At 28.0% G+C, this 26,426-nt stretch overlaps 3 protein-coding genes across 14 annotated transcripts; 2 read left to right on the top strand and 1 right to left on the bottom strand.

Moving 5' to 3' along the window:
• The first annotated feature begins 3,840 nt into the window (after positions 1–3,840).
• On the top strand, positions 3,841–9,856 carry LOC126920467 (lipid storage droplets surface-binding protein 1). 3 transcript variants are annotated; one of them, XM_050730850.1, is made up of 8 exons: positions 3,841–4,003; positions 5,637–5,795; positions 6,283–6,468; positions 6,554–6,746; positions 7,354–7,523; positions 7,750–8,007; positions 8,108–8,206; positions 8,354–9,856. In XM_050730850.1, exons 2-8 carry the CDS (start codon positions 5,649–5,651, stop codon positions 8,489–8,491), a joined length of 1,191 nt encoding a protein of 396 aa, XP_050586807.1. In that variant the 5' UTR covers positions 3,841–4,003; positions 5,637–5,648; the 3' UTR covers positions 8,492–9,856. The 3 variants fall into 3 exon arrangements, with proteins under 3 accessions (XP_050586807.1, XP_050586806.1, XP_050586808.1); XM_050730849.1 differs by lacking the exon at positions 3,841–4,003 and adding an exon at positions 4,645–4,732; XM_050730851.1 differs by lacking the exon at positions 3,841–4,003 and adding an exon at positions 4,706–4,795.
• A 547-nt stretch (positions 9,857–10,403) lies between these two features.
• LOC126920461 (uncharacterized) lies at positions 10,404–16,166 on the bottom strand. 5 transcript variants are annotated; one of them, XM_050730834.1, is made up of 11 exons: positions 16,022–16,166; positions 14,249–14,355; positions 13,834–14,055; positions 13,145–13,641; positions 12,894–13,068; positions 12,492–12,827; positions 12,207–12,412; positions 11,758–12,004; positions 11,443–11,673; positions 11,117–11,368; positions 10,404–11,050 (listed from the first exon to the last, which is right to left on the bottom strand). In XM_050730834.1, the coding sequence occupies exons 1-11, from the start codon at positions 16,104–16,106 to the stop codon at positions 10,823–10,825; spliced, it is 2,586 nt and encodes an 861-aa protein (XP_050586791.1). In that variant the 5' UTR covers positions 16,107–16,166; the 3' UTR covers positions 10,404–10,822. The 5 variants fall into 5 exon arrangements, with proteins under 5 accessions (XP_050586791.1, XP_050586792.1, XP_050586793.1 ...); XM_050730835.1 differs by lacking the exon at positions 16,022–16,166 and adding an exon at positions 14,512–15,010; XM_050730836.1 differs by lacking the exon at positions 14,249–14,355 and having other exon boundaries at positions 13,834–13,958; positions 16,022–16,158.
• Positions 15,923–24,675, top strand: LOC126920471 (ras-related protein Rab-5C). Of its 6 annotated transcripts, none has more exons than XM_050730856.1 (6): positions 15,923–16,013; positions 20,568–20,736; positions 20,851–21,002; positions 21,221–21,437; positions 21,736–21,860; positions 23,941–24,675. In XM_050730856.1, exons 2-5 carry the CDS (start codon positions 20,574–20,576, stop codon positions 21,846–21,848), a joined length of 645 nt encoding a protein of 214 aa, XP_050586813.1. In that variant the 5' UTR covers positions 15,923–16,013; positions 20,568–20,573; the 3' UTR covers positions 21,849–21,860; positions 23,941–24,675. The 6 variants fall into 6 exon arrangements, with proteins under 6 accessions (XP_050586813.1, XP_050586814.1, XP_050586812.1 ...); XM_050730857.1 differs by having other exon boundaries at positions 15,949–16,088; XM_050730855.1 differs by lacking the exon at positions 15,923–16,013 and adding an exon at positions 16,095–16,662.
• The last annotated feature ends 1,751 nt before the right edge of the window (positions 24,676–26,426 follow it).

Genomic DNA, 26,426 nt, shown 5'->3' with positions numbered 1-26,426 from the left:
ATGATTAAATTGAATATAATTCCTATATTCGTAGCAAATCACAAAAAGCGTAAAGGAACGTTCAGATGATGAATATTAATGTCAATATTATTGTCAATATTCAAAATTCTCAACATTACCATACATAAGGGACTCTCTAGACCTCCGACGACAAATATAGATACGTTATCAATACAATGTTGAAAACCCTAAATATTGACAATAATATTCATCATTTGAACGCTCCTTAAGAAACGCTCCGATTCTTTTTGAGGTTGTGTTTCAGAATGCAAGACACAAAATTTTAAAATTTTAAATTTTTAAATTAAAATTAAAATTTTTAAATTAAAATTTTGTATTTAGTCAATGATGCGGCTGACAAAGTATCTAAGTCTAAGTAATCAAAATATCAATGAATCTGCCGGAAACTAACAATTAAATCTCATTTTATTATACCATATTATATTACTAATATCTTACAGTATAATATATGATATATTATAATTTGGAAATTCACATGAATGCTACCTTTTTATTTCTGTTTTTATGACAACTTTTAATACTGACAAGTATAATATACCAACTTCAACACGATTGTATTCTTTAAATATTTTTATCTTCGCTACCTTCTTCGAGCATTGAATAATCCCTGCGGCATAATGTTTTCCGTATTCCGGGAATTTTTTGCATCGTCATTTACGTATCATCAAAAAGTTAGTCATAACCATGACTATTATAAAATTCCCATTATGCTGAGTCGTATGTCTTTAAACCACGCTCGTAGAGAAACATTTCCCAAAGAATTATTATTTACTGTAAACTTTTTCAATAAGTTACTATATGTATTGTATGATAATGTTTGCATAAAAACCAAAAATAAATCTTGATATACATCGCAGTTAAAAGTAATAAGATCAATTGCAGAATGTTTATATTGAACATAAATTAGAACTGCGCTCCACTTATCATTTGCTTCGTGTTAAGAAACTAATAAAAGAAACGAACAGTGAGAAATCATTTTATGACAATAATAATAATAATAATAATCTTGTAATAGTGATAAATAAAAAAATTAATTGTTGATAATATACTCAGCGACTATCCTTTAAAACAATTATTAAATCACACGAGAAGCCGCGATAATTTCAACTAAATATAGATATCGTTTATTTTACTGCACTTCGCTGCATATGCTACACTTGATCGGATTCTTATTGTATTATTTTCAGTATACATATACATACATGTAATACTACATGTATATGTAAAACATATACAATGGAGTATTACAAAGTTTGAAAAATTCTTTAAAAATTCTCATTTCATTTGGATATGTTTAATAATTTTAAAACATGATTTTAATAATTCTTATATAATGTTACAATAACATACATTGTCCAGAAGAAATGAAACAATTTTCTAACTCTAATAACAATCATAACACAATTAACACTATGCATAACTATGTTCAACTTAATTTTAAGTGATGATTCTACTAATTGTATATATTAAGAAGAAGATTATTTGTACAAAATGGACTTGTGCTATTACACTATTCCTATAATATAGATATTGAGTTCCATTTTATTGAACTGAGAATATTTAAATTTGAATCTTCTGAACCATATGAAATAAATTAGCGATATAGAAGAGAATGATGTACACGTGTAATCGTGCGTGTACATAATAACCATTTACCATGTGATGCAATTATTGCATTAGTGGGCTCAATAATTCATTTCTCTCCTTATTACTTGTTATCTATGTCATTAAATTGGGATTGATGAACTAAGAACACACTTAATTGCAGTGTGATTGTCTCTAATTTTCTACATACTAGGTTTATAAATTGAGAAACTTTATATTCAAACTTATTTAACATACATTAATATTATAACAGTTATACAAATAAACTTTTTCTTTGGCTTTTTTAACTAGTCTTGTTTCGGTTTACACGAAATGGATTTTGTTGAAATCCTTTTTTTAAACGATAGATACCATATCTCTTTAGTAAATAATAAATAAACCAATCAACCTTTAAACCTTTGACTTTCTAAAAATAGATAGTTTGTTTCCCAGCGACAAATTTCAAAAATCGATATTTCTTTCGAAACAATAAGATAAAATTCGCCTAGTATTTCCCGTCTTTAATATAGAAAGGTGTTTTATTTCTTAATCCTCGAAAAATCCATCCCATTCTTAAAATGACTATCCAATTCAAATAACTCAAATAGCTTTTCCTGAACTTGATCATTGACTTAATATTTTCCAATAGATATCCTGTAGTACAAAGGTTATCAGAAATATGATTTTTCTACACCTTAATATCACGAATTGATCTTTGTTTCTGTTACAAAGACATAACAGTCTGTCAAATGTATTTAGAAAAAATTAAATTTTACTAAATAGCATAATTGTATAATAACACCAGAAAGATAAATTCTAAATCGTTTCATTACTTTACATTGATATTACTTAACATTTTACTGAAATTCAGAAATACAAATTTGAATTCTCGTTATCTAAATTGAATTTTAATGTAATATTAAATATAGGAAAAATATGATACGTGATGTCTTCCTTCAAAATACATGTCAAATAAAAAATAAGATGTATTTTTGTTCACACATATTCAACTGATTACTATACCATCCCATACACGCAAATAGTCGTTTGATGCAGTGGACTTTGTATAGCAATTAAGAACGTCTGCCGGCGATAATTTAAAGTTTTCCACGTAGTCTCCTTTTCCACTATAAATTTTCTATAGCTATTACTATAAGTAGATATACTGTCCTTCGACTACTACCATGTCGCAACTACTTTCTTCTTTATCGTATCGCTTATGTCTGGCGTTACGTATTTTTAAATGTATAATTTTCTGCATGCGTAACACGTTATATATGTTTTACATTGAAATAATTGAAATAATTCAAATGTTACAAATATTTGGGAATTACATTAATTCCCAAATAATTTAATTTCTAAATACGTACTACCACCGTTGTACACTTATAACTTCAGATTAAAATATTTATTTACCATTACTTGTAACAAATGGCAAATGGTTACGATGATGGTGATTTTTAAAAATGCCCCTCCAATTATTTAGGACGATGTTCATCTTATTATGTTCTATAATAGTAACTTTCGTTTTAGAATTATGTATCTTTTCTTTTCTTTCTAATTACTGAGACAATTTGTATCTTCATGAAATTGACTGTTCAACATTAATGAATTGAACCATTGCGTTATCTAACATTTTCTGAATTAAAAAATTGTTAGATATCTTTCTATAAACAGTTGCTGAATATTTTTGTACAGTAAAAAAACTTTAACTCTTTCAATGAACTCTGAAAATATTCAGTTTGAAATTTCCATCTATATTATTATTTTCCATTAGAAATTTCTATCATCGATTTATTAAATTTTTAAATTACAAAACATTGTATTTCATTGAAATATTTACCTGTGAAAATTAATAATCGTGGCAGATATAGAAATCAGATTCCCTTAAAATCGCCTGATACTAAAATTCGCTGCAAACTATAAATATTAATTAACTCAATTTTTACTCCAATTATACATATAATTATGTATATAAAAAAAATACGCTTTATAGTAAACCTAACCTTGAATAGTCTAACATGCATTATCCCTCGTGTCTGAGCAAAAAATTGAACGTGGATGAGCGGGCGAATCAAGATTAACCTTCATTTCTCTATGATCTTTATACAGAACTTTTATTGGGTATTATTAGGTTATAAGTGTAAAGCAAGAGCTGAGAAAAAAATGGATTCATGAGGCATGATGGTCGCCGTAGCTGTATAATCGGCGTGTCATAGGTCAAACCGATGAGATACCATTTCGCAGACTCCGACGTGCAGTCAGTGGCGTGTTCTTTCGCGAAACACTGACTCTGTCATTCCATCTGTTTTTACACCCTGCTAAGTTCCGTTATATAATTTCATCGTGATCAAGTCTTCGCCTTACTATCGGTCCATTTGCCTTTTCGCACCCTGAGGTAAGGATCAATTATCTGTGCAACTACTATCGATCGATTAGTCATTGGTTAAGTCCAATTTTCATGGATTTTCAAATTTTAATATAAATCTAAATGCAATTCGATCATCCTCGTGTGATTCGGTCACTATATCTGGCGTTTACCGTAAAATTCATTAATCTCTGTCTCTCTGGTAAAGTTCTATTTTAAAGATTAATAAAATCTATGTTTAATGAAGTAAAATTTTGTATGCGTATTAAATTTGTTGCGTTATATAAGAAATTGGATAACTAATTCCTATCCTTATTGTGAAATAGATTTAGATTATGAAATTCGATATCTGTATTCTTTATATATTCTCTATACAACTATATTAGATACGGCAATATTTTAGGTATATATTAAGGTTTATTGAACTTGTTATTATAAAAATATTTTCTAACAACGTTATAATATATTTTGTAATAGCTTCGAAAATATTTATTCCAATTACTTTTTTACGATTATTCCTCAAATTCGTTTCTTCCGCGCTTATATACATATTGAATCCGATGGCGCTTTCTTCTACTACTACTTCTCTCTCTTTCTCCCTCTTTCTCTCTCTTTCTCTCTCTCTCTCTTTCTCTCTCTCCTCTCTCTCTCTCATGTATATATATCATATACATCATATATATAAATACGAAATATTATTCGAATTAGGATTAGTTCGAATTAATCGACACAGTTTGCGTTATGGTTTCGATAAGCATGGTAAGAATAAGGGTATCGACCGGTGTTTAACGTGAACCTATAGTATGATTTTATGGTTTTATAGTAAGTTTGAAACAAACTTGTGCACCGTTCTGTCGACATAAAATTGGCGTTCGTAGTTTCGGAAATGAGACAACTTATATTATTTATATTTGTATTTATAAGTATATGACTGATTTGTATTTATTTAAGTATATGACTTAAAGATATAGGTAACCGATCTCTATAAATAAATCTAAGTTATTGACATACTTGAAGAGAAAGTACAGCCTCGACATTAACCACGAGGTACATTATAATGTGACCTTTCTTATCAATTGCTACAACTGGTTTCTCTCGATTAGTATACAGCACTGCCTATATCGTGTATTTAAAAATTTTGCAAAGCTGCAGAAATATTATTCGACGACGTAATGTGACTGATCAGACCTTTCTAATCATTAACTTCCTTTACTATAATTCATACATTAGGCATGTTATATGCATACAATCGTTTTATACTCTTGTTTGCACTTGTATGTGTATCTATCAAAAGTTATCACACATTTATTATAAACAATACCAACAACATTCGTTTTCTTTTATTGTAAGACGACTGACGTCAAGAATATTGCTAAAAGTACTAAAAATGAAATGTTACCATGTCGCTGTTAGTTTTACATTGTATGTATAGATTATTTACGTTACTAGAGATTTATGAAAAATATAGAAAAAGAATAAATTTTTAAAATGAAAAATATCATTCGGAATAGAAAAGTATAATATGATATAAAATATAATTAAAACATAATATACAAAAACATACATAAATAACAGAAAGCTTGAAATTGGTACTTGAGAATACATATAAGTATTAGTATTTTTGGTACTAGAAATAAAAATAATAATTTTGACTTAATTACAGCAACTATCTCAAATGGCGCGAACAAACCCGAAAACTCGATATTCCGAAAACAAACGGCACTCCGATTTGCCTCGTTTCGAATCAGTTGTTAGAATCTCCAACCTGCCTATTGTAGAAAACAGTATACATATCGCTGGCAACGTCTACGATAGACTAAAGGTAAGCAAAACTGTTTTAATAATCTGACAGTTTCACGAGTCGCTCCACTTTCTCTCATCCTTCACTTGCCAGTTTCGTTTGTCGCGAAAGTGCTGTATGCTTGCAATGATCAGCAAAACTTTTATATATGTACATTGTATTTAGAAATAAAATAGCGTGAGCAAACTGTTATCTTTAAAATAGTGAAGTATGAAAGTATATAAACTGAAAATGAAAATATTGCTTTAATGTAAGAATTTAAATATTTCTCAATGATTTTTTATTTAGAAATGTTAAACGACTGATTAAGATAAATGCACGTGTATGCAGCAATAAAACAATTTTTTAATAAGCTTACGTTCTTTATATTCGTATTAACTTAAATGTCAACCACATCTAAACATTAAACCTATTCTACTTAATCTTCCATTTATCTAGCTTAATAATCATCATATCCTTGCGAAAAAAAATCAAAATCAAGAGACAAACATGATATTGTTAATTTCAGCGTTCAAATTCATTGATGAGCTGGAGTTTATGTACTGCTGAACAATCACTTGCAATTGCAACAGCATCAGCGAAACCTGCGATTTCCGTATTAAATGGGCCTATTATGACGATCGATCATTTGCTCTGTAAAGGTATCGATATCGTTGAACAGAGAGTACCAGCCGTGCATCTTCCTCCGCATCTTGTAAGTACAGTTAAAGTTAAATGTTAGTTATTTAACATTTCATTATTCTAAAGAATGAAATCAATGTGTATTTTATATTACAAAGATATACTGCAATGCGCGAGAATATGTGAACAACAAAATTGTGAGGCCTGTTCTAATGCGTGCCGGAAGCGTGAAACTGATAGGAAGCCAAGCCGCGAACGCAGCGGTAGATAGATTAGATGGGGCTCTAACTGTCGCAGATAAATATGTTGATCGTTACTTGCCTGCTGATTCTACCGATACAGTAGACCATGGTAAATTATTCGTTTTAAATTGCCGATAGTAGTTTAGACCATATTTTAAATATTCTAATAGCAACTTAAGAAAGTAATCTTTTATGCTTTCTATATGCAATGGATACAAAAAGTATTCGTACATCATTGTATTTATTATAGTATTTACATATTAACTAATTAAATTTAAGTATATTAAATTTTATATCATTTAACAGTAATTTCATATGATTACAAAAATTTTGTACTATAAAAATGAAGTGTGTAGAATGTGGTAAAGACGCGCTTTATTTGGAAAATAAAGGTATGTGCAAATACCGTTTGTTTGTCACTGTATGTATAACAAATGAAATCATGTTCAATTAATATCAAATTAAACTTCTAAATATATATTAAATATTGATTATTCGAACTAATCGTAACACGCTGTGTTCAAATAATTAAATTAGTGATTTTCCCTTGCATTATATACCTTTTCATGTATTTTTCATCTTTATTTCTTTGGTATCGATTGTATACTTTAATCATCGGTTCTATTGTTTCAGTGTTAACTGATACGTCGAGTACCGTATCGAGCAAACAAATAATCGATTAAGTTAAATCGTTGTCAATGAAAATTATTTTTTAGATTCCTCTCCATCTGAACCTGTGAGTAAGACCACACGAACTATCAAACACGGTGCCAGGCTATCTAGGAAATTACAAAAACGGCTAACGCGTCGCACATTAGCAGAAGCTCGAGCGCTTAAGGAACAAGGAACGGAATGCATTCATATACTTTTGTATATTGTAGAATTAGTAAGTAACACTTCTTTCGACTGATATACATAATAAACAATACAAATAATAAATAAAAATTAGCAAAAGTAAAAAGAAAGGAGAAGGAAGCCTTGAGTAAGCATTATTTATTTGTATTATCTATTAATATCATTTACTGAATAAAGAAACTATACTTTGCATCATTGATCATTTTCCAATTATATACTTGCTCTGTTGTGCGAACGATAAAGTTGATATGTTACAGTTAGCAACGGACCCAAAACTAGCGTTTAAAAAGGCGAAAGAACTTTGGGGAACATTAAGTTTGCCTGAACCAGAAAACCAAGCTCGACCAGCTACTCTAGAACAGTTATTGGTTCTTTTAACGCGTGAATCTGCGCGTCGTATTGTTCATCTAGTGAATGGGACAACAGCGTTAGCAGCTAAAACCCCGCGCAATCTTGGTAGACTTCTCATTGGAGTGTCGCATCAATTGCTCGTAGTTGCGGATGCTACTTTCAGAGTAATTGTCAATAAATTTGTACATCATTCAATTCTTGAAATATTCATTACTACGGTTCCTTCGTTTATCTATGTTTATTCGGCCTCTTTCTGTTCTGAAGATGATGCCAATTATCGGTAAAAGGGGTGCAGCAAAAGAACAAATTTCAGCCATTAATTTGGCTATACAAAGGCTCAATTCATCTACAAATCATTTATTGGTATGTAGAATTTAAATAATGTTCGCCCTAATAATGTTTAACCACGAACCACATTTATTATATATTTTTATTAATTATGATATACCTATGTCATCAACTAGTATCAATGCAAAAAATGCTATCAAGCAACTGATGCTACTTTTACAGGAGCGGTTCGCAACTTTTCTAGCTGGTCGCCCATGTGTTTCCAAAGTAACACGTGCAAAGAGTCATCAACGAAACCACAACAATCACATGTCAATGTCTTCAAAACCTCCCGTAAATGGTATCGATACTATTGAGTAACAAAACTGTGGTTATAAGTTATTTTGCGTAAGTTCCGTCTATGATAGCATTTATTTCAAAGTTGATAACTATGTATCAGGAAAATTCCTCATTGAAATTTCACAGATAAATAATATCCACCGAAATATTATAATATAGTTTTCGAACACATTATATTCCCACACTCACATTAAGCAATTAATGAATATTTCTCTTATATCGAAGACACAGTGTATCCGTGTGATTCATAGTTTTCAATTCTTGAATTTACATTTAGTACATAAACTATAATATGTCTAGAAACAAGAAAGTGCAAAAATAAATATTATGATAATTTCACAGTCATTACGACGCTATTAAAAAATGGTCTATTTGTTTTGTTGACTCGAAGTAGATTATACATTCTTGCCCGTATATATCTTTAAGAAGCTTGTTATTGATGTCTCGTTATGATTGTACTAAACATATTGAATATAATATATATAAGTTGTGTTTGTGTTTAATCCAATGCGGATATCTTTGATTAGTTTATGCATACGTAATTATCTTAATATGTCTCTTACATTTTATTCCATTGAATGATATAATTTAATAAATTTAAATTTTTAAATTATTCAAACAAATTTCGCAATAGTTAGAAAAGTAATAAAGAATAGTACGTTGCAAATAAGTAAGCGAATTTAGATAAGTAATTTTTTTAAAGCATTAATATTACTTTGGACCTAATTATCGTTTCTGTTATCAAAGCTAATGAAACTAGATTTTGTAACTAGTACATTAATGTGTTTTAACGAACTGATAAGGTACACACATGCACACCTACACACAGAAACAATTGAATTAAAAATTTCACTTTTTAGCGACAGAATGATATTACGATTTAAATTGTGAAGTAACAGAATCTCTCCCCCTCCTCCTCTTACTTTATTTTCAATTGTTCAAGATAAACTGTAATCTGTATCTCTTTAATCATTATTATTACTCTGCTATAATATTATAATATTTAATCTTTCTACTTATATAAATTTGTTTTTGCAAGAATATTATTCATTCTACAAGTATAGCTTATATTCTTATCCATGTTCAATTTAAAATATTGAAAATAATATCAGTATTTCAGTTGTATAGGAATAAATTTTTATGTCTTCAAATCATTGATTTTAAAATAGATATAATACGATAAATGCTTTATCAATACAAAATACAGAAAAATGGTGAATATAAATTGGGTATAATATATTGTTATTGAGGGATAATATATAAAAATATACATCTATATGTAAGTAGAACTAGCACATGTTAAATTAGAATTAATGCTAATTACTCATTATACATTATTCTATGTAGCTCCGACATTAAAATAAACATCAAAATAAATAAAATTAATTAATCTTTCATTGAATTCTTAACGAATCCTTTTTAAGAATGCTATTTCCTTCTATTGTCGAAAAAATATTATATAAATTATTCATATACAATAATATTTTAAAACAATACACATCTATGTACTAACACAAGCTATCATTTAATAGATGTCAAAATATGAGCATTACCTCCGAAAAAAGTTATTAAGAAGTTTTTAATTACTTATAATATGTCAATGCAAGTGACACTGGTTTTACAATAGTTCGATGAACTTTTTTCTTAAACGAAATGAAAGTAAATGTGGTAAGATCTTTTCCGATTGCATATTTTCGAAACACTTTCTTTTGCACTTTCAACTATTTTCGAGCTATATATTTTGTTTCAATAAAATATTACATGTATAAAATAAGTAATCTCTATTCTTTTAATATCAAAAGCATTAATTATGTTGCGAATGATAAAGATAAAAATGTACCTTGTACCGGTAGAATTGTAGTAATAAATAGATGAAGTATTATCGTTGTAAACAGTGCAGATAATTTTGTTCAAAGAACAACTACATATACAATCACACTTTCCCCACTTTTTCTATTTTCTTCAACTTTTACTGCTAACAAACTATATAATCACTAAATTTGGAAAACTACCATTTTACATCACAGTATAGACTACAAAGAAAAACGGAGAACAGCTTTTCAACCATATGCTAACTTTTGTTTGAAAGATCCGAACGTCAGAAAGTAGACAAAATTTGCCAATAAACTTCCTTTCCTAAAATAAGGCGTATTTAGTGTCTATAAATATGACAAAAATAGAACACGACATTTTGAGATGTTCGATAAATGTTTTAGAAATTAACGAAATTTATTTTTCTATTACTTATATTAAAAATATAAGAAAATGGTATCAATAAGAAATATTTCTTTAAAAATTCCTATCAAATTGTTTTGATAATTTGAAAATAAATTTTGCGACAAAAATATAATATTAGCTTGTGTTTAGGTCTTCCTTTTTTTTGGCAGTAAGTTCGAAAATCATGTCACGCATCCGACTTAAATCCATCAATTCTGCTTTCATCTTCTTAATTATTTCCTCTTTTTCAGCAATGCTCTTTTCATATGTATGTACTAATTCTGATAATTGTTGAGTTTCTTGTTTGAGTGCAGATATATCTTTTTGATTAGACTGAATTTCCGCAATTTTTGATTCTATTACCTATTTAATATTATATATACATACATTAACAATTCTATTATAACAGTAGAGTCTATGTAAACGTACCTGATCCTTTTTATTTAACTGATCCTGCCTTTTAAGAAGCAGTTTACTAAGTTCGTGATTCTTATTAGCCATCTCCATGGTTTTTGCATCTGCAGTCACACATTCAATTTCTAACTCTTTTATTTTTTTAGTTAATGTTTCAATTCTATTTAAAGTACTTTCTAATTCATGCTTATGTTGCACAAGTACTATATTTAAATGATCAATGTTAGCAGTCTTTTCCGTTACTATCTTTTCTAAACCTTCGATTTCCTATAAATATGACTTCTATATTTTAGTTTTGATTTAAATTCTTATTTTATAGATTCACTATGAGAAGTACTAACCTGTGTTTTAATAGCTACTATTTTTTTATTCTGTTCTTCTGCTTCAGCAAGCTTTACAGTCAATGTAGACTTCACTTCCTCTAAGCATTGCTGTGTGTCAAACAACATTTGATGTAAACGGCTTGATTCTGCTACTACTTGTGCCAGTCTATGTTGCAAACTGGTTCCATGATTGTTTGCTGCTTCTAAACTAGATTGCATAGCCCGTTCTGCATGTCTCATAGCTGCTAACTTTTATAATATGAATATAAGATATAGTAAATATAATAAGCATTTTGTGCTTATGTTAAGATGTATTTAAAAAGAAGCATATACCTTGTATTCATACAATTCCATTACTGCTGATGTGGTAATATCATTGATTTGATTTGACTCATAAGTTCTTTCCAATTTTGCTAAAAATGCATCAAGCCGTTCTTCTTGCACGAAAGAAAACAGTGGAACCATTTCACTACTTGCATTTACGGACATTTTACTTCCAATATTTGTTACCATACCATGAGTACTTTGTACCAATATCAAAGGCTCCAGTTGCTTCATACAAAGCGCCACCGCGGAAACACTTGTCACACAAAAACATGGGATACAATTTGCATCTGATAGTGAATTTGTCTAGAGTTGTCATCAATAAAAATTAAAATAACTTGTTGCTAAAGTATTCAATTTTAGTAGTGAAAATACAGTAATGTTTTATTTGAATAACAATATCTGTTAAAATCTTTGTATTTTGTTAAACAACTAAAGAACATTAAGATAAAACCTACCATTCTTGAGGAAATCCCATGGTAGATGTCAATTGTAGAACCTTTTGTTTAATGTCTGTATCACCAGTGAACAATGCATTTGCCATTGTCATTTGAATTTGTTTCTTTCTAAGTAACTCAGAATATAAAGTTAACCATTGCGAATTATCAGCAGCTAAATCAGCAGTCAAAGCTAATGCATGAATACATAAATTTGTAGTAGGATTCTAAAATAGAAAGTGTCATTATCAAAAATGTCTATAAAAAAACAAGAGTTATATTTTTTAAGGAACAAGAATACAATACTTGAATAAAATTCCCTGGCCAATTATCAGCTGCACATGTTTCAGAATCTAACATTGGACTTAATAATTTTCGTATCATTTGTTCATTCAAGGATTGCATCACTTTTGTTCTGAGTGTAGATGTTTTAACCATTTCTTGAAATAATTGCATTAATTCTGCTAATTTCGTTTCTGTTTCTAATGTTAATTCACATTTTCCTTGAATTTCGTCATTTTCTGAATTTATTATGAGCATTAAAACTGAAGCATCTAATTCTGCTAACACTTCAGATGACGATTTAGTACGTCGTGCATCAATTACTGTAACTCTTATTAAAGTTAATGCTCTGGAGCACACCTAATTTAGAAAAGATTATTATAATCTGTTACCCATTATTCATATTTAAATATAACGAAGACATACCTGTTCTACAGGAACCCAAGTCATTGCAGTTTTTACACATAAAGGATATAAAGACACCAAAGCAGATAATTTTAATTTTACTAGAAATGACAAAAATTCCATCATGAGAGCAACACATTCTGGATCTGCATTATCTTCTAATGTGGCCAGTATATTTTCCACACCTCTGCCATAACTAATTAAGACAATAAAAATGAGGTAATTTTTATACCAAATATCAAAATTACACTGAAAATTATAAAGTAACTAACTGTGGATATGTTAACAACACAGCATGGGAATATTCATTTTGTCCAACATAGTCAAAGAAATCTATGATGTGTCTCAGTAACAGAACATCCTTTTGTTTCATTGCTGTAATAAAACTGCTGAATGTGACATCAGCAAAATCCCAAATAGATTTTTCCGAAATATTTGTATTTGTATGTTCTAATATAATCAAAAGCTTACAGCATTGTACTTTGGTATTAACACTATAATGTTGTATTTTTAATAAGGTTCTTATGAATGCTTTTGTATCAATCGTTCTTATTAATATATATACAGCTGGAAGATTTTTGTAACAGAGATTTACTAGTACACCTAAGGAAAGTGCAATAATGTTTTCTTCCCTAGATTGTGTCACCCATTGTGTTAATACTGACACCAGATATGGTAAATGAGCTTCTTGCCAATAAATTTTTATTCCATACGTCAATTCTTGTAGTAGTTTTAATACTCGTATTCTCTTTTCGCTTGTTAAATTTGCCTATGAAGTTATTATACAGAAGCATTAAATTATTACTTATTTTTATATTTCCAGTTATTAAATTCAAAAATTGTATTATAGGAAGCAAAATATGAACCTTAAATGTAATAAAAATAAATGTATCTCTATATTTTTTAAATCATATTCTAATGCTATATTTTTGTGATCTTTAAAATATACAAATATACATACTTCCAATAATCTTGCCAGTATAGGTGCAAATTTAAATGTATGGATGAGAGCTTGTCTTGCAGCAGCATTGCGACAAGCATTTTGTAAAACATCCACAGCACTCCAAATCAAAGTAGTTCTGGAAGCTAAAGAATTCATCAGCTCATGCAAACTAACATAGAACTCTGCTGCTATGTTAGTTCCAGGGTCAAAAATGCTTAAATCCAATGATGTACTTATTACCTTTTAAACATAAATTTTTATTATGAAGAATATTTTATATATTGAATAGAATACTAAAATATTTATTAAAGTTTGTTTTAGCTTTTGCAAAATCATATCGAGTATTCATGTAAGTCATTCATAAGTATTATGTAAGATTAAAGTCTCTATTCATTTTCAATATATTAAAAACAATAAAATAATATATAATTACCCCAAGATTTCGTTGTAAAATTGAAGCGGTTGTTTCACTTGGATGTTTAGTATATTCTAAAACCGCTGATATGAATGTTCTTATGTGTTGGTATTTGTCCATTATGTCTGAGATATCATAAGTAATTACAAAATTTGGAATATTAATAAACCTTCTAGTTTTTAATTTTAATAACATTAAAGTTAATAAATCTAATAAATTTTTATATGTAAATTACAAATACTACAATTGAATAGTATAGTTTTTTCAATAAAATCTCTTACGAAATATAATTATGTATACATGTGGGCATGTACAATAAATGATTCTTATTTGTACATTCCAAAAATATAAAGCACACGCGTTCTTTTAACATACATAGACACACTTATAAAGTTGGAAATAATAAATATCGTTTTGCAGAAAACCGGTATTTGGCGGCCATTTCTAAATATTACGTTTAAAATTAACCAATTGAATTAAAGTCAATCAGTGCAGCTAATAGTTTTATCACAGCTGACTCTAGTAGGTACTAGAACTGCTGAAAAACGTGGCAACACCGCATCAGGAAACCTATTTTTAGTTAGAGAAACAGAGCTGACTCTAGAGTTGGCTATGGTTAGATATATGGAAGCCGGGCTCTTGCATTGTTGCCATTTTTACTTTCAGAACGGCTACTATGGTTTTATGTAAAATTTTCATTTCTTTTATATTTCATGTGTAAAAATTATTTGATACTGGATATTAAATATAATTAAAATAAGTTTGTTACATATTTAATAATTATCGTAATTCATTTTTCATCTTGTAATTTAAAAATGATGATATAGGTTTATATTTTTTTACTAATGCCCAAAATAATTAACAATATTTGCTATAGTGATTTCGAGATAAATATTTACGTTAATTGTAATTTATATAAATTTATATTGAAAAAATAATTATAAGAAAAATAATGGCAATTATTAAAAATTACTAAAATCATCTACAGAGATTTATGAAATAAATTTAGTAATAAAATATTATGTTACAATGTATATTAGTACATTTTTCATACAATATTTAACTTTATTCTCTGACGACTGAATTATATAACCTTTTTAATCCGAAAGAGAATAATAAACATACGTACATATATAATTTTGTTTTTTGTATTGGATCTTTAGTAACAGGTTTCTTCTTTCAATTTTATGGATTTAGTAATTGCATAATTGAATATTTTACACATTATAGTGGATCAAGTATAAAATAAAAATTCTAAAATAATTTAAAATAAGGATGGGAGAAGAAAATTGCTAAGTATCCGCCTTGATACGCCTACTATACAAATTAGTTGCGAATCTCTTTAATATTCCAAGCGCGAATTTGGAATGTTATGAAATTCTGATATTTTACTTTATATTGTTATAATTTATATTTAATACCTGATATTATATCTTATATGTATATAAAGAAATATAAAATTTACTAATAACAAAGATCCCTACTTATATTTGAAAACATTTGCAACGTTATAAATTGTAGTGAAATATTTTAGAAATAAGAGTATACAAACATATATTTTAAAAAATGTATAGCAATAAAACTAAAAGTTCTAGGGAGAACATAAATTACGCTATTATTAAAATTGAAAATTAATATTTTTCTTACCTAATTCTGTATATATAAAGAACACTATAAAATGAAACTGTAATCTTATTGGTCAGCAGTGGCGCCATTCTCCGGCCGTGTTCATTGAAATGCGCCATTACCGATTCGAGGAAAAAGAAAACGACATTGAAGAAAGGTACTTACTCTTGAAGGATCCTCTCAGATTAAAATCTGTTCGACGTTTCTTCATAATTTCACGTAGAATATCTGGGTAAATTGACTGACTCATTGATTGATCGGTGGTAAACTATTGCGTGTGATCGTGACTTTCGGATTTGACGTTGTAAATGAAAGTGTTGCAGCACTGTGTGTACCGTGTGCGTGATTTGGACCTTGATTCTTTACAGTGCGATCAACTTTGATTTTAATCTTCATTCCGTTAGGTTACAGAGACATCGGTACCATCCATCTTGTTGAGAAAAGTGCCATTTGGAACAGTTATTGTTTTTCCGAAAAGTGGCGAAAGATCTTAATCCTCCGAACGTATAAGGAGGAATGTGAAAAAAATCAACAAGCTTCATAGAGCCGTGTAATCTGCCCTCTGTGTGTGTGTGTGTATGTGTGTGTGTGTGTACCAACCGGAGCTGTCATAAATGTACACATTCTATATAGATTGCACGATCTATGCTCGGTTAGTGGGCCGATTTACTCAAGACAAGTGATCGTATCTGACGCGCGGCAGTGAATTGACATTAATCATCGTCGCGCGGTGTTGTGCGCTCATCGACCGTCTAAAGAGCTAGTGCCGCATTCTTATTCGACGGCGAGCTTCCTCACGCTAGCAGGTTAACCATAGAAAATTTCAGTTTTCATTCAGTTGCCAGGTGTCCCTTTCCTTACTACCTCAAACATTTTTTTCTAATTTTTTTCTAATGTTCACTTTTTCTTTTTTATATAACCCATAACGAAACAGTTTAGTTTATGGGATATTGTGATATCTATCACAGACGCAAAGAATATGCTTGATACCGTGTCTACGTTATTCGTCTTTTTAATGTGTATTCTATTGCACGAACATCGACAAGATTTTACGTGTGTACCCTAGGACATGTGGTTTCTTTTAGATTGTGAATTCTTTTTTCTCTGTCGTTTTCTCTTAATTCATAGGATATGCTTTAGCTCCTCTCGATTATTTCAGATCTTGCTGACGTTTCACGGGCGGTGACAAGTAGTCAGAACTGTAACTATCGTGGCGCATCGCTTACACCCTTTATTTGCTTCTCTTGTCCTCCCTCCCTTGCTATCTCGAGGGAAAGAGAAAGAATTAACATGAATGAACGAGTTCAAGAGAGAAAGATAGAGTGAGAGTGAGTGAAAGAAAGACATTGTAAATGAATACAGTGAGGGACAAAAGTATTCGTACGATAGGAATATGAAAATAAAAAAGTACTGTATTTCTGCATTGTTGATTGACATTCATATGATACATTATACAACAATGTTAGTAGTAACAAATATAAAAAACAAAGGTCAACTAAAATACTCAATAATAACTTGTAAAAATTATAAATTTGCATAATGCTAATGTTTGGGACAAAATATCTACACGCTATCAGTGATTATTATTATATATTATAATTAATACTTTGTAGAGTTATTAATATTTCATCTTTTTAAAATATTGTTTTAATTTAATATAATATTTTCTTATCTGTTTTTCTAGTTCCCATCATACATTTAAGTCTGGTTGTTGCTATGGGTCTTAATCCTGCTGAACTTTGTTGGCATTTGTCTGCAGGCTTTCTTTTAAAATATTTAAGTGTAGATGTTTGAAAAGCATCGTATTTTGATTTCCCAGAAATTTCAATCAGATGAATGAGAAAAGGTATGATGATTAACAAATACTGAAATAGATTTAAGATACGTACAATCAACTATGAAGCATGAGGGAAAAAGTATAGTGATAAGGGTAGGGGTATTGTTCCATTAGGAATTAGAGAACTAATATTTATTACCCAAATGCGTCAAATAATGTTGGAATTGAAAATACATCTTAATTTCAATAGGACCAGGACTGCAAGTCACCATAGCAATTACCAGGCTTAAATCTCATCGATTCTTATATGTCGATATAATAGAGTATTTCACAAAGATTCTAATAAAGTAAAATATCAGTAGGGTTTCTTAAAAATTTAATGTATTACATACCAAATAAATTGGTAAATAATTGGAAATAAAGTCTGTTATTAATAAAATATATCAATTGTAATATTGATAATAATCAATTATAAAGTGCAAGTACTTTTGTTCCAAATATTAACATTCTACAAGTTACGAAGTTTGTATTTTCTGTTTATTACTACAAACATCTGTATAATCTACAATCATATGTATATTAATATAATTAATACTGTAACAAATACAATACTTTTTATTTTCGCATTCTTATTAAACGAATACTTTTGTCTTTCACTGTAAATGAATGAGAAAGAGATAGCGGGAAAGGGGGTGGGGATAGCGTATCAGTAAGCGAACGAACGAAACGCAGATTAAGCAAATAAGCAAATGAGAGGAAAGAAGATAAAGCATTAATAAGTAGAAGAAAGAAAGAACGTATGTAAGAACACCTACGTATGCATGTATGTGTATATAAGGAAGAGAGAAAGAGAATTTGCGCGCGCGTACACAGAATTCTGTCTGTCCTTATCGGTTTCTTTCTTTCTTTCCCAGTCCCTATGCATCGCTTTAACGGTTTCTTGTGATTTTTCGATAATACTATTTCGCTGAAGGTTATGAGCTGTTGGTTACGTAGATAAGTTTGGGGTGAGTTCATACGTATGCAAGGTTTGACGTAGCTTCATTTTGTTTCTAAGTCGCGTAAGCTCTGTATATATGTGCGTGTATGTTTTTTTCATTTAGTATGTTCTCTCTCTTAGGAATGTTTTTTTTCCTGTCAGCCCGTACCCGGACGAGCTCGCGCGATGCGGACCTGTTTCCTTTTCGTCGCCGCGAGTAACGCGAATTTCGTGATTGCCGTGAAGTTGCTGCGTTTAGTCATCGTGTTACCAATTCTCACTCGTATATTCCTTGTTAGAGCAGGCTACGCGTTTATCATTTAGAGTCTGTCTGGTTTTATCAATTGTAACATTATCGCAAACCAATAACGGACTCGTTCAATTCAACAAGACTCTCCTCGCAAACTAATTGGATAATGTAATTAACAGAATCCCCTGCTTTAATGGGTTAAACCGCATACGTTATTATTTTTCATTAGTTTATACCTACTGTGTTTTTTCACTTGTAAGTGTCAGAGAATTATCGCAATAGAGTAGACAATCAAATTTTATCATACGCATTTATGCAAGTCAATATCTAATTCTTTTCTCCTGTCTTCTAATTTACTCAAGTTCCATATTTTTGCAGACATTCACGATATAATTCGTATCTTGGTTCTTGATTATTTGTTTATTTGCACTTTATATGCTTAAATACGCAAGGATGCACCTTTTTTGTTATTTCAATTTTTACGTCCGTTCTTTGATCAGTTTTTATGTAATGCGTTTTAACGGAGCCTCATTCTTATAATCCATATTAATTCTTCTCTCTGATTTAGTTGTAGATATAATATTTTGTTGTATTTAATTTTATTGCAGACTGAGTGTAATACAATTTTTGAGAGGTTATTTACATGTGGTCAAATTTTGTATTTTATAATATTAGTTATTTGTACACTATTCCAAAAAAATTCCTTTCGAATTATTTTATATTGTTTTATATAGAAATAATAGAAACTAGTCAAGCTACAAGGTTGGAAAGGTATAATGTTTATACTATTGTGAAGAAATCTATTATTTGATATTTGTGACGCTTGATTGAAAAATTTATTTTAATATATTACTTTTAATCAATATGCTAATATGCTATAATATTCTTTAAAATATGTTTTTCTGAAGATCTAAATTTGAAATACTAATTTTTGTTATTTAATAATTCTCATGTTAAAAATTTATCTTGTATAGCTTTCTGCACATTATATTAAAATCTTTTAGAGTTTATAGAAAAACATAATTTATTATGTATATTTATCAATTTATATTGCTCAAGCTAAAACATTTAGTTAAATGTTGATTACTTAGTATGTAACTGAAAGCCTTATCTATTACATATGAACTTTCAGTATAAATAGACTTTTATCTACTGATTTACAGGTTTAGGTACAAGTAAAAAATCGACAATTATTTCAGAATTCCAATAATTGTTATTTATATAATTCTATGTTATATTTTATAATTAAAATGATATTATAGTTTAAATGCTAATTTAGGAGTTATTTTAAAAATTTATTGTTTATTTATAAAGAAAATTTTATCATTTACAATAACTGAATAAGTATAAAATAATTGAAGTCTTATACTGAAATAAATAGTTTTTTGTAAATATAGAATTATGCTTTTAATATTTTTAGAGATAGTAGCAAGGCTCTGAATAAATTTAAGTATTTTACAAAAAGTTTGTGTTACTGTTTGTTTACAAAGGTTATAAGGAGGAATATTAAAAATAATGAAACATAAGTTTAATGTTATAGATGTTTCTAAATTAACGTATTTAATTTTTTTGTTATTTTTAAATGTATTAAATGTGTCTTATTATAAATGTTAATTCACTATAAACTTTACAGCAGCAAAAAGTTTATAATTTTTACATTAAAAGAGTAATATGTTCTAAATATTTACAAATTTTTTAAACATAGGTGATCATGGCTAATCGGGGTACAGCCCAGAGGCCAAATGGTTCAACACAAGGGAAGATATGTCAGTTTAAGCTGGTGTTACTTGGAGAATCTGCTGTGGGAAAATCAAGTCTTGTCTTGAGGTTTGTGAAAGGACAGTTCCATGAGTACCAAGAAAGTACTATTGGAGGTATGGATTTCAATATCTCCATAAGTGTTAATTACAGCATCGGTCACATGAAAATAACATGAATTATAATTAATACAATATGTATCTAATTAAATAGTATTTTATTGATTTTAGCTGCATTTTTAACACAAACTGTATGCCTGGATGATACAACTGTAAAGTTCGAGATTTGGGATACAGCAGGGCAGGAACGTTATCATAGTCTTGCACCAATGTATTATCGTGGTGCGCAGGCAGCCATTGTTGTATATGATATAACAAACCAAGTGAGTAAAGGTCTATCAAATTCAATATACATTTTAAGTATACTGAAAATTATGTGCAATATTTAATGTAAATATTTATTCAGGGAAATGGCAAAAAAATAGTTGTGTTCTGGGTTTTGTGTTAATAAAAATAGTAATAAGACTTTAATTGTTATTTTTTTGATAATTGTTATGAATATTATTTTTTAATCTTTACATCTATCTTTAAAAAACTACAGGACACATTTGTACGTGCTCAAACGTGGGTGAAGGAACTGCAACGACAAGCCAGTCCAAGTATAGTTATAGCACTAGCTGGAAATAAAGCCGATCTTTCAAATAAAAGAGTTGTAGAATTTGATGAAGCTCAAACTTATGCAGATGAAAATGGTCTTCTTTTCATGGAAACTTCAGCCAAAACAGCAATGAATGTTAATGATATATTTTTGGCAATTGGTAAGATTGTATTGTTATACACATGAACAATTTTATTATATTTATCTAACCTACATAAAGAGAACATCTGGATTTGAAATAATACCGCTTATTAAATTACATGCAGTATAATAACACAGAGTATACGTACTTTATAATCATATAAAATATTTATTGTTGTATGTTTATAAAAAGTTTTTTTTTTTATATTTCAGAATATTTTACTAATCTTCTTTGTATAATATATTTCTCTAATAATATTCTATTTTTATTTGTATTTTTTTTTTGTTAAATAAAGTTTTGTGTTATTATGTTACAGCTAAGAAACTTCCAAAGAATGAACAATCAGGAAATGCAAGTACAAGTGGTCAAGGTCGCCGATTAGTTGAGACAGAAGGACAAAAGGCAGCAACTGGCAATTGTTGCAAGTGATTATCCAAATCTGTACGTGTCAAATATATATATTGGTATACACTTTTATATTAGTTACAATTTGACACCTTCGTGATAAACAATGGTGAAAGATATAATATCCTTGAAAGAATCACAAAACAATTAATATGTGCATCAGATATGAGTCCAGCATTTGATATAATATTGTAGTATACTATGTCCACATATTTTTATAATACTAAGATATATAATGAATAGACACTAATGATTATCTTGCAATGATATAAATGATTTGATATTAATTAGGTTAAAATTTAAACATTTTATGGGGCACTGTATGCAAAATTTTGTATTAGTATTGTGAGACATGAGTAGATATTGCTGTAGCATATTTCTTGTTATGTTTAATATTTTTATTGCATGTGCTTTTGACTTCTTTCATTTTTAATATTTATTAAACAAGTAAAAAAGGCGCAAACATCAAAATTTGGATTATATTAATAATAATAATATTCTTTCATATTAAATCATTGAATATCTAAAATAATCATCATTATAGAGGACAAAATTGACGTTTTACATTATAAAGTTTGTTTTTGTATATAAGTCTGCTGAATTTTTAAGACATAACAGACAATATGAGTAGATTTCATAAATTCTATATTTTCATCAGAAAATAAGTTATTAATAGTTAAAAAATCATTTATGATATTAGAAACTATAAAAAATGATGACTTTTTTAAACCTCACAATTGCAGTAAGATTCTTGTCTGTTATAAATTTGTTTTAGCACAATTTTAAGATAAATATTTATAAATAAATATTTTGGCATTTAATATGCACTATACTTTTAGAACAAAAATTATATTTATATAAGTATATTTCTGCATAATATATCGTTGTATATTACGTAGCTTCGTAGATCAACTATTAATGCGCAGTCTAATTCGCATTTTTTCCCGTTTTTATTTGTATACTTTTAATGAGCCTGTTGTTGTATTTTATCATCTGTCGCGTTGCAAAACATGGATATATATATTTGCACTTGATTGGAAATAATGCATAATTAAAATTCTACATCAGAATTAGAAAATTTCTTTTTTTTATACGTTATATGTTAAATTCTACAAGATTCTATTACAAAGTAACGTTATATATTGTATGCTTAAAAATGTTACATACTATTCTTATTTCATTTAGTTTTTATACTTATTATTTGATTAAAATACGAATAACATACATTTATAATATTAATTATACCGTTAAATGTTAGATACAAGAGAGTAAAAATATCCTTGTAATATATTTACAATTTTATTAAGATTTGCTACTGTAAATCATAAAATGATATTAAAGAAAGTGTTAATTTCTTATTTAAAACTTGAGTTTATTAATTTAATCAATACAACTGTAAGTACTTTAAAAATAACCTTTATTTAAGTAGTATATAATATAATACTAAAATCCTGTAAAAACTGTTTCTTTTCATTTTTATCAAAACTTTATCATTATTACTTCTAATGTAACAATATAAATCATTGCTTAGCCAATTTCTTCAATTTTTTCATTCCTCCATCATAATTATATCTTTATAATATAGCTGTGATTAAGTAAATTAAAACGAAAGTAGTGATTAAAGGACAAAATCTATTTTATTTTTTGTTTATTTTATATAAATGTTTATATGAACGTACATGCGTGTTTAGTTCAGAGGAAATTTGAGGAAGTAGTATTGTGTTATGTATAATTAAAGTATTATTTGTATAAATATTTTTTCATGTTTTACATGTTGTTTTATTTTTGTTCCAAGTATTCTGTAGTTTATAATGTTTATTAGTATATTTTGGCAATGACAATTGTAGTAGTATATAACCAATTATTTAATGATTTAACTAGGATATAATAACTAACACATTTTATATCTGTAATATTCTTTTATAATCATATTTGAAACTGAATTAAAACTGACATTGTCATTAAACATTAATAGAATTTATTCATAATGTTTCTCAAATAGAGTATAATGTATTTTTTTCTTTTAAAAGTAACATAATAATTAAAAAAATATAGTACGCATTTTTGTTAATATAATCAATTACTGTAGGAGACACACTCTACTTTTTGCTTACAGATTTGTACCATAATCAACAAATATAAATACACCATGAGTGTGTCTGCAATGAATATATATTTGAGTGGAATATAAAACAATCAGAAAAACCACTATATTGGAATGGGAGGTGAACTGTGCAGGACGAACATTTTTCCTGAGTGATCAATGAAAAAAATGCGTGTATCACATTGCATTCAACGATATATCATCTATTTTGAGTATCAGAACTGTCAAAAAAAAGAAAGAAGAAAAGAGAGACAGAGACAGATTAAGCTCCCATTTGTAATTCTAGTAGTAATGGGCGGTGTTCGTTATAAATATAAAAAATAAATAAATAAATATATATATATATATATACACTTACATATATATATATACATATATATATAAATACGATTACGATATAAATCATATATAATAAATATGATTTATGTAATAAGTAATGTTAATGGTAATAAGTAATAATGATAATATTAATGGTAACATTGATAAATAATAATAATAATAACACTAATATTAGTAACAATAATATACATTTAAAACATACAATGTATGATGAAATTTTGGCACGCAAAACGTCTTGTAAGATAGTACGCCATTCCTGCTGCTATGATTAACTATGTATTTACTTTCTTAGTTTGTAAACATGTATAACAAAATCTTGCTCCGAAATGTATTGTATATTAATTTTATTCAATAATTCATGATAAATTATAAATGATTACGCAAGAAAAAATAAACTTGTGAATATTACTAAGGATTTCGTCAAATTCACCATTTCATTTCATCCAAAATTATCATATCATATAAATGAGTCTGCAATTACGATAGAATAGAGCAAATTTTGTATGAAACCATAGTAAATTGAAAGGCAATTGCTTCATCTAATTAGGTTAGCGTTTTTATCATATTAAAAGCTATCTGTTTTTCTAAAATTTCATATTATATAATATTTTTTTGTACTTCATGTTTAATTTTACATGTTAAGCAGGAATTAGTTTAATAAATAATCCACATTGTAAATTATAAAACTTTAACTACTAATAGCAATACAAATCACATTTTACTGAATTTAAATCATTTTCAAAATTTCGTCTAAATAAACATCAAGTACCATCATGTAAAAAGCAAAAAAAAGAAAACCGGATTTCAATTCTAAAACTGGGATGTTAGATAATCAAAACAAAATCTGGTATTTATGTAAAAATCATTCTTAAATTTTTTAGCTTTAAACAAAATGAAGAAATATTTATATTTACACGAATATACACTTTGTTCATTATTATGCATTGTTTGACAGATATGTTAGTTTTTTGTATATTTCGAAAGTGTATATTGATATTTGAAGAAATTTAAGTTTTTATTTATTTTGTCTTTTGAAATGTAAAGTAAATATGTTGTAAATTTTGTATTAATTACATATAAAAATTATTAAAATTTTTATCAAAATATTGTATCTTTAAGCAAAATAATTTGTGCATTTTATAATCGCCTTTATACAATTAAAAGAGCGAAAAATGTAATATTTTATTTTATGTTTGTAGCTTTAAATGGTGCAATATATATATATTGTGTATATAAACCCTCACACGCTACATATATATATATATATATATATATATATTTCCGATACGATACATATATATATATCGTATATACATACACTTAATAAGCACATATATTGACATTTTATAATCACACTAACGCGTCGTAGTAAATATAATTACGATTTTAAAAATTATTCTCTATTAAATTTCTACGTTGTTGATATTCTGTGGTTGAAAATGTATATGATTCTTAATGGCGTTTGCATTGATTTACATAAATTATTTTAACAATATTAAAAGATAATACATGAAATTGTAGGCTTATTAACATTTATATGTATTATTCTATATAATGTATATAATATTTTATGCTTAGGATATGTTAATATTAGTATATATATAGTAAAAGAAAACACGATCAACACAAACCGTTAGTTAGTTTGTATTCGATTTATCAAGTCCGATCTTCTCTATCAATTTAAATGTTCATAATTTAACTATTATATGTATCTAATTTTTAAATATACATACCTTGTTCTGTAGTAGAAATAATATTTGATAATGTCATATCAATTCATAACAGAAGATCGTACAGAAACCAATGGTCAAAAAGACCAGTCGAAATCAATTATAAATGTTAAATGGCTAACTTTGTCAGAACGTACAATACCGAAAATTCAAGTAATTTTACAGAAAATCCAGTCGGACATTCAAATCGAATCAAATGTAGATTATGATGATTTGTGCGGACCGTGGGTTTATTCAAAAAATCCTCTTCATAGTAAATATGTTGATTCACCGCAGCCAAGTTTATGCATTTGGAAATATTTTACAGAAGAGGATATAATTTATCTTAAAAAGCATCAGGAAAACAAGAATCTGATACGTTTTTTTTTTGGTAAATAAATATAAATGTAACTTTGATAAATAACAATTATATGTGTAAAACAAAATAAT

This window comes from Bombus affinis, chromosome 9, assembly GCF_024516045.1.
Source record: "Bombus affinis isolate iyBomAffi1 chromosome 9, iyBomAffi1.2, whole genome shotgun sequence".
Lineage (NCBI taxonomy): Eukaryota > Metazoa > Arthropoda > Insecta > Hymenoptera > Apidae > Bombus > Bombus affinis.
The sequence above is the reverse complement of the archived record's forward strand: the minus strand, read 5'-3'. Positions and strand labels throughout refer to the sequence as shown.